General features: G+C 49.1%; 1 protein-coding gene across 1 annotated transcript in view; it reads left to right on the plus strand.

Annotated features, from left to right (window-relative positions):
* The window catches only part of Slc37a2 (solute carrier family 37 member 2), a 25,201-nt gene that overhangs the window by 7,985 nt on the left and 8,609 nt on the right, over positions 1-8,607 (plus strand). Inside the window, exons 3-7 of the mRNA XM_010628733.3 lie at positions 5,623-5,704; positions 6,128-6,221; positions 6,351-6,429; positions 7,672-7,807; positions 8,242-8,318. Coding sequence (XP_010627035.2) covers positions 5,623-5,704; positions 6,128-6,221; positions 6,351-6,429; positions 7,672-7,807; positions 8,242-8,318 — 468 coding nt within the window. The remainder of the gene's footprint in view (positions 1-5,622; positions 5,705-6,127; positions 6,222-6,350; positions 6,430-7,671; positions 7,808-8,241; positions 8,319-8,607) is intronic.

Below are 8,607 nucleotides of genomic sequence, written 5' to 3' on the forward strand. Positions count from 1 at the left end.
CACCTTTTTCTAACGAAGAACATCACCTGGAATAGTCCGGGGCCTTGCCCTTTATGTCCCTTAGCCCAACCTGGTGCTGCTCTTGGGCTGCCTCCCTCCCTTCACAGCTGTGTATATTTTGGACCCACATTTTGCAGGGTCTCTTTAGCTCTCTAGGGAAGGGCTTATGTGAAGAGAAGTGAAACCCATGGGTTCCTCCTGCCACAAGGGCCCCTCAGCCTTCTGGCCTTTCAGCAATGTAAGATCGGCAGCCTCAGTCTCAACCTGGCTCATTGACCCATGTCAACGAGCCCCTTTGGATTACTTTTTTGTGTTTTACTTCTTAGTTTTTATCTGTGCTTATTAATTTTACAAAGTACTTGATTTCAATGTTAGTTGTTGGGGTTTTTCCCCCTTATACTGGGAGTTAAACTCAAGGATCCTTAGCCCTTTTTAAATTTTGAGACCAGGTCTTGTTAAGTCACTAAGCCACCCAGGCTGGCCTCAGACTTGCAGTCCTCCTGCCTCAGCTTCCCAGAATGTTAGGATTATAGGCTCAAGCTGACATGCCCAGCTTTAGTGTGATATTTTCATACATGTGTATATTTTGATTATTTTCTATCATCCTATTACCCTCCTTTACCCATATCCCTGTTCCCCTTATCCCCTTCCTCTTGTCTAATAAGACTTTCCCTCTACTTTCTTGTCATCTTTCTTAGACTCCACCTACCATGGAAAGCATCCTGTACTTGTCTTTTTTAATCTGGCTTATTTTGCTTAACATATCATCTCTGGTTCCATTCATTTTTCTGCAAACAACATAATTTCATTCTTTTTAAATAATACTCCATTGTGTTTATATATCAGGTTTCCCTTATCTACTCTTCTGTCGATGGGCACCCAGGCTGGTTCCAATATCTTGGCTTTCATGAATTGCATAATAAATGCGGATATACAGATAACCCCCTATGGTATGCTGACTTTAATTACTTCAGGGGTACATGGTATGGTCAAGAAATACAGTGAATGTTAAAATTTTTTTTTTAATTTTGGACAATAAAAGATACTATGCTATTAATTACCCTCAAAATAGTCCACCTTGCTTCAAAGACACTAATCCCATTGTTTCTGGCTCCTCTGAAGCACTTCTGCAAGTTCTCTTCTGTGAATGCCTTTAATTATACTGTCATGGCTGCCTTGATGTCCTGAAATAATTCAAAACACTTATTTTTCAACATCATTTTGACATAGGGGAAGAACCAGAAGTTTCACATGGATGACGCATGACATAATGTTTTTATAAGCTTTCCTTCCTTCAGATGGCAGTTACGAACAGCATTCACCATATTTTTATCAGACAGCATAAAGACAGTCACAAAGAGGAGTTCTAGAACTGCTTTAGAAGGTGGCAAGATGGGATAAGTATGTTGAGGATGAAGTAAAATATTTGGGGGGGTTAGTGTGCAATGTATCTTTTACTATAATAAATTTATTTCAACATTCACTATATATTTTGATCACTCCTTGTATACTAAGCAAAGGTATAGAGGAGTCAAATGAGAGCTCTATTTCTAGTTTTCTGAGGAACCTCCGTACTGATTTTCATAGCAGCTATAATAATTTACATTTCCATCAGCAATATAAAAGGTTTCCTCTTTTCTCATAGTTTCACCATTTATTTACTTACTGGTTTAGTATTCTTGTTGGTAACTATTCTGACTTGAGTGAGATGGACTTTTATTGTAATTTTGATTTGAATTTTTCTCGTGCCTCTTCAAGTGATGGCACCTGGGTCTTTTCCCCAGACGACCTAACAATGTGTCATGGAAAGAGCATTGGACTAGGAGGAGGCCCAGATGCAGACACACTGTGCTAGACCAGTGTTGTGACATTTACCTCATTCCTCATCCTTCTGGAGTTCAGACAGGAAATCCCAGAGGAAACCAGGGCCAGGCCTAGCACCACGTAGCACAGCTGAGAACCCCCCAGGCATCTTGACTCTCCCACTGATATGGGGATTAGGTTTTCTGCTGGAGGTTGTGGTCTACATGAGGCATACCCCAGAAGAGGGCAGTCATAATGCCAGTGTGGACCCCTGCTGATCCTCCTGTCCACCCCTAAGGGAGCAGTGGGAAGGCCCAGTAGGCACTGCAGAGAGACAGAGCTGTAGCAGCTTCAGGTATTTGTGTCACCTGGGGAGGCTGGGCTGGGGGGCTTGCTGGCCTTTAAATGCCCTTGGGTCTTGTAAATCCAGGGCCTGGATCACCCATGATCCAGAGAAGTTTGGTGCCATTCTTGGTTCTAACAATAGAGCAGCAGGGGCTGCCTCAACTCCTTCAGCTCTTTTGCATCATCTGGAAATCGGAAACAAGTGTAGCTGCATTTTTAAGTACCCACTGGTGTCAGGAATGCTATATGACCTGTTATTCCCATCATCTTACTAACCTGTTGGTAATTCTATGAGGGAGACAATGAACTACCTGCTTTCAGAAGCACAAACAGGTTTAAGGAATGAAACTAGCTTCTGCTTGATTCCTAAGTCCTTGCTCTTTTCTCTTATAGACATCACCTCCTTGAAATACACCACCTAGGAACACCAATGATGCTGCCAGGTGCTGGGGAACAGCTGGCAGGATACAAAATGCACAGAGAGTGGGCCCGGCCCTGTCATGAGCAAGGCTATCTGGCGCTTCTCCCCAAAATCAACAGGGTATATCCCTGGGTCTTCATGTGACTTTGCCTGCTGATGTCCAGAGCACCCTGGCCTAGGAAATCTCAGCCCCTCCAATCACTTCCTGTCATCCTCAAGAAGTAGCCCAAATGCCACCACTTGGCATGCAAGGCTCTACCTGGCTTGGGCTCTGCCTCCTCCTACCCACTCCTCCTTCTGTGCTTGGCTCAGTCCCACCTTCCAGATATCCTGGACTATGCAGAGTTCTCCAAACAGGCAGTGTTATTTCATGCCTCTGCACCTTTGCATGTGCTGCTTCCTCTCCGTGACACATCTTCCTGCACAGCCTGGTTGGCCTGGCCACCACCTTCTTGTTTTTGAAAGTGTAACTGAAACTTCACCACCTGGATTCTTTTCCTGACCCTGCCCCCAGCACAATGAGTTTCATGTCCCTTCTCTATCCTCTTTGCCATGAAGGGCTTTCCCTTTAGATAGCAGGGTTGCATCAGTTCTGTCCACCTCCCCATAATCCATGAGCTCCATAAGGACAACAGAGGTCCCTTTTGTGACTTCTCTTGCTGTCGTTGGATCACTAGAACTGTACCTGGGACTTGCAGGTATATGGACGGACAGCCAAGAGAATCACAGTATTCGACACAGACACAAGGTTATTTGTCCTCTGGCACAGATCCTCTTACTCACAGTTAGGAGAGACGGGACTCTGGGTGAAAGGGGCATTGAACAAATATGGAAGAACACCTGGGACTAAAAGTAGGGAAGTCAGGGCTGAGACTTTCCTTGGTGGCACTTCCTGGCGGGAGTGAAGCAGTATGCAGAAGTCAGGCAGAAGGGCAGATTGCTGGCAGCTGAGCTACCCTTCCATGCCCACTTTGGCTTTGCCCAGCTCCTATCAGAAGCTCTGCAGGTCTGCAGGTCTCAGTCAGCGCCAGGCTCTGATGGGTCTGTCAGAGGCCCCAGTGGGCCCTCAGGTCCCTGGGGGTCTTTCATATCCAGGTAGGATCTGATTTGTTGCTAGGGTTGGTGGCCATACATCTTGGCAAGGTCAAGCAATAGGCTTAGCTGAAGCTTCGGAGCCTTAAAGGTGACACTACCAGGGTGCAAAGGCCCGGAGTGTGAGTGAGATTGTGTTCTATTTTGTTGTGAGCTAGATGGGGTTGATGCTACCATCCATGAGCAAATGAAGAGGAAGCCAGAGACAGAAAATTTTTACTCAACAAATGAGTGACATCCATCACTCGGAGCTTCCTGCTTTTCCCCCTGGACCGGTGCATCCTTGGCAGGACACAGTGTTGGTGTTATCTATAGGCTCCAGTGTTCTTTCATCTATTGCTTTTTACACAAAGGCAACTGGGCACATTCTCTAAATACTCTCAGAGAAGTCTAAAAGTCCCTTAACTAGGAGTTGTGAGCCATATGACAATTGGTGGAACCTGGAAAATTACTGCCCCAAAGCTTGCTGCTCTGTGTCACTGTGACAGGTACATGGAGTGACCCTGGCTTCCTTATAGAATCTAAGTGCTTAGAAGACCTCTCTGATCCATCTGGGTGCCTTTGTGAATAAGTGGTCGGGGGGGTCAGGTTGTGGAAATCCAGGCTATCTAGCTAGGGCTTCATTCTTGATGAAAAGGAAAGAAACAGAAAACTAAGCCAAGCAATGGAGAGATGCATGTGTAAGTTCCTTCTCTTTAGAAGGTAAAATTGCGGGTAGTAGAGAGAATGGAGATAGAGATCTAGTTTGGAAGCTCAAGACCGGGTATGAAATCAGAGTGGCCTGGCAACCCAACACAGGGTTCAGGATTTGCAGAAATACCCCTTCTTTCACAAGTGATATCCTGTGTTGCTTCATGGGAGGTTTTGGGGAAGTGAATTTGGGGTTTGGAGGCAGAATCCCAGCAAGGGCAGAGTGAGCAGGTAGGGTCTGCCCTCGGGCTCATAGAGCTAAGAGATCTGGCAGAGGGTTCTAGGGCCTCCCGCTTTTGAAAGATAACTTCAATGAGCAAAGGCTGCTGGGTCTTTCTCAGTGCCTAGCTCTTTCTCCCAGGATGGGAACTATTCTTTTGTTTTTGTGTTGGGGTTTTTTGGTGGTTCGGGGATTGAATCCAGGGCCTTGGGCGTACAAAGCACATGATGTATGTTAAGCTGTACCCCCAGCCTCCATTCTGAAATCTATTTTCCATATACTTTCTGACCACTGGCTGCTGACTCAGCTCAGCTGATGCCCTTCTGGGAAAGCAGATGTTGACTCAGTCAGGCACTGCAACTCTTCCCCAGACTCTCAGGACAGGGGAAGGGGCTGGAAACTGTGAGTGGGACCTGACTGAACTGTCCTTTCCATACCCGGCCAATGCATGGAACATATGAGCCACAGAGGGAAAAATGATCTTTCCGTTCAAGAGAATGGGACCAGCCCTGGACCAGCCTGGGACTAGCAGAGGCAGCTTGAGTTATGTCACCAACTATCCCAGCTGACTCATCTCCAACTGTGACCTGGGCTCTGTCTGCTAAGTTTAAGGGAAACACTGACCCCACTTTGAAGACAGACCCTTCTCCCCCTTCAGTTGCCTCCACATTCCATCATTCCTGACATTTAAAAAATTCCCAACTCCCAGCCACCATCTCAGTCACACATGCAGAGACATGGAGGTACCCTTCCCTTGGTGAGACCCAGAGAAACAGAGAAGGGAGAGGCAGGAGCAGAGGAGCCACCTCCGCGAGTTGTGAGTGCCCCGCTAAGCAGGCTCTGCTAGAAGCCTCAGAGCTTTGACCAGGAAGATGGAACCCCCAGCACCCTGGCCTCTGGGAGTTGTTCCTAGCCTCCCTTGACCTCTGCCCTGAAGATCATGTGTCTAGAAGAAACCTGAAGGTAAAGAGTCAGCGATGGTGAGGCCCTGGAGCTACTTCCCGCTGGCACCTGGCTTCCTGCTGATATGGATACCTGTCTTCTCCTGCAGGTACCGGGGCTTCATCCTGCTGCTCACCTTCCTCATTTATACGTGTTATCACATGTCAAGGAAGCCCATCAGCGTGGTCAAGGTGAGACTGGGTGGTAAGGGAGAATGCAGGACCCAGGACACATGCGCTGTGGTAGAAGGGTCTGGGCCTCGGGCCATTGTTCTCATCATTTCCTCACCCTGCTCTCCAACTGCTCCTCCCCACACAGGCCCATGAGTAGTGTTCCTCCCCAACAATGTTTCCCTGGGGGCTCCCTTTGAGTTTATTCACCAAGACAACAGTGCCAGTGGGTGTGAATGGGATGAGAAGACAGAGCCCTGGGATCTGTGGGCTCTGCTCATGGAGTCTGATGTGGCCACCTGCCCATCCCTGCTGGGGGAGGTGCCGGCAGGAGGGAGCATTGAATGGTGTGGCTGGGGTTGGAGGTGGCTCGTCCCTCTCTGGGCTGAGTGGGTTCTGGGGTGATGGGAAGACCCCTGACCTAAGCCTTCCATTGCCTCTCAGAGCCGTCTGCATCAGAACTGCTCGGAGTTGATCAACCCCATCAATGACACCCACAGTCTCAATGATACCACATGGTGCAGCTGGAGTCCATTTGGTGAGAACAGGGGGTGTTGCTCTTCCCCACTCTTCCTCTCTTCCTCAAGAAGAGGCTGTCCAGAGCCAGAAAGGGCTTCTTGCAGGGCAGCCAAGCAGCCAGCTTTCTGTATCTGTTGTCTGCTTTCAGACAAAGATGACTACAAGGAGTTACTGGGGGCTGTGGACAACGCCTTCCTTGTGGCCTACGCCATTGGCATGTTTATCAGGTAACAAGAGAGGCCCACAGTGAGACAGCTTAGAGCTGAATGACCTGGGCACAGTGGGCTGAAGTGAGCATGCTGACCCCTCCCCTAGGTGAGGACGGGCTGTCAGCCTCCTTTACTCTCTGTGGGTGGCCATTGAGATTGCTCCTTTACCTGGTGTACCCCACTGTTAGCAGCCCCTTCTCCTGAAAGCTCCTTTCGAGTATTCAGCGAGATAGCAATGATGGTGGGCAGGGACTGGGGTCCTCTAAGAACAGCCCTGGATGTGGAGAAGATCCATGGAAGATCCCATCTCGAGCTGTGTCCAGAGTGGCAGAGTCAGCGTGGAACTCATTGCCAGGAATCACAGATGAAGCCTGTGTGTCACACTGTGGGAAGGGACAGCCACTGAGGAATTTTATCCCAGTCTTACATTTTGGATAGATCACTCTGTGGGGCAGGAATGCTGAGGGAGATTTGGGAGATGGCAAGCTCAGTCATACTAAGGGAACAATTTGACAGCAGCCCAGGCTGCTGAGCTTGAGAGTTTGGGTTACTTAGTGGTGATAGAGGTGCCAAGGAGTAGGCACACTGGAGAACCATTTAAGGGGTGGAGTGGGGGCTGGGGGTATAACTCAGTGGCAGAGAGTTTTATCTAGCACATGTAAGGCTTTAGAAAAAGGCACTAGAAAGAGAAAAGAGGAAAGTAGAATGTGTGGGCCTCAGGGACTGATGTGAGGGGTGGGAAGGAGAGGCAGAGCCTGAGGTAGCTCCTTTGGACTGGCATGAGTGGCCAAGTGGATGGTGGTGGCCTTTACTTAGATCAGGAGTGCAGGCTGAGGACTGGCTGGTGAAAGGAGAAAGCAGAAATTAGTTCTGGAATGCTGGGCTTTAAATGCTCTGGGGACATCTAAGTGAAGATTCAAAAGGCACCTGGACAGGATCCTGAAGCTCCAGTTGCGGCACAGGATGGAGGCTCACAGATGGGGCTGGGAAGCACACGGGTGGTGTGACCACAGGAGCCTGGTCTGGGAGAAAAGTGTGTGAGAGGAGGGGTCAGCCAAGGGTAGGAGCTGAGCAATAGCAACCTCACAGGCAGCGGTGTCCGAGGAAGCGGAGGTCCAGGAAGTGGGCACCGAGCTTCATGCGTCATCTGTGGACATCTTGGTGGCCAGGGTAGCCTCAGCACCATGGGTGGAGGAAGAAATGAGGTGGTAGAGTGGACAGAGAGGAGATTAACTGTAAACCCAACTCTGTCTTCTCCAGTGGGATCTTTGGGGAGCGGCTCCCCCTCCGGTACTACCTTTCAGCCGGAATGCTGCTCAGCGGTCTCTTCACCGCCCTCTTTGGCCTGGGATATTTCTGGAACATACACGTGCTCTGGTACTTTGTGCTCATCCAGGTATGACACTAGTTCATGTACCCAAGGCTCTGTTCCCATCACAGAAGGGATCCTAGAGGCCACTGGTTCTCCCCAGCCACCCCAAGGTATAGCACTCAAGGACTTGGACTCCTTGCTCCTAGTCTAGGGCTCCACCTGCATATGCATGGGTCCTGCTTCCCACCCCTGACAGCCACGCACTCCTGGCTCAGTGCTTCTTGCTCGCACACTATACTGAGGCCACTTCAGATGCACAGGCTTGGACTTGGCTCCAGTAACCTTGAGCTAGGTGAGAAACCAGCTGGTGGCATTGGGGTGGATGTGGATGTGCGTGTAAGGGACAGGTTTGCAGGGTGGAATGTGGAGACCCATGACATTGAACCACCTCCACCAAGGGTGGTCAAGCAGGGCACGCGCCCAGACCTGTTCTCACCCTCGGTCCTCTTTCATTGCAGATCTGCAACGGACTTGTCCAGACCACAGGCTGGCCCTCTGTCGTGGCCTGTGTTGGCAACTGGTTCGGGAAGGGGAAGTGAGTGTGACAAAAAGGAAAATGAGTAGGGAGGACCAAGGAGGGCTGGGGCCACTGAGACAGTGATTAGTAGCCCTCTGGGGGATCCAGGGAAGGGATGAGAATGTACCTGTGTCCTGATGGTTTTCCCAAGCAGGGAAGGACAAGAATGTTTCCAGGCTACATAGCAGACTGGCTTTCTCACTGATGAGGACTTCACCCATAGTACCAGCAGCCTCAGTTATATTTTTTCTCATAATAGTTATATAACATTTTTTTCCTCTTTTTTTTTTTTTTTTTTTTTTTTTTT

This window comes from Fukomys damarensis, unplaced genomic scaffold, assembly GCF_012274545.1.
Source record: "Fukomys damarensis isolate Sample0158 unplaced genomic scaffold, DMR_v1.0_HiC HiC_scaffold_16, whole genome shotgun sequence".
In the NCBI taxonomy this organism is placed as follows: Eukaryota; Metazoa; Chordata; class Mammalia; order Rodentia; family Bathyergidae; genus Fukomys; species Fukomys damarensis.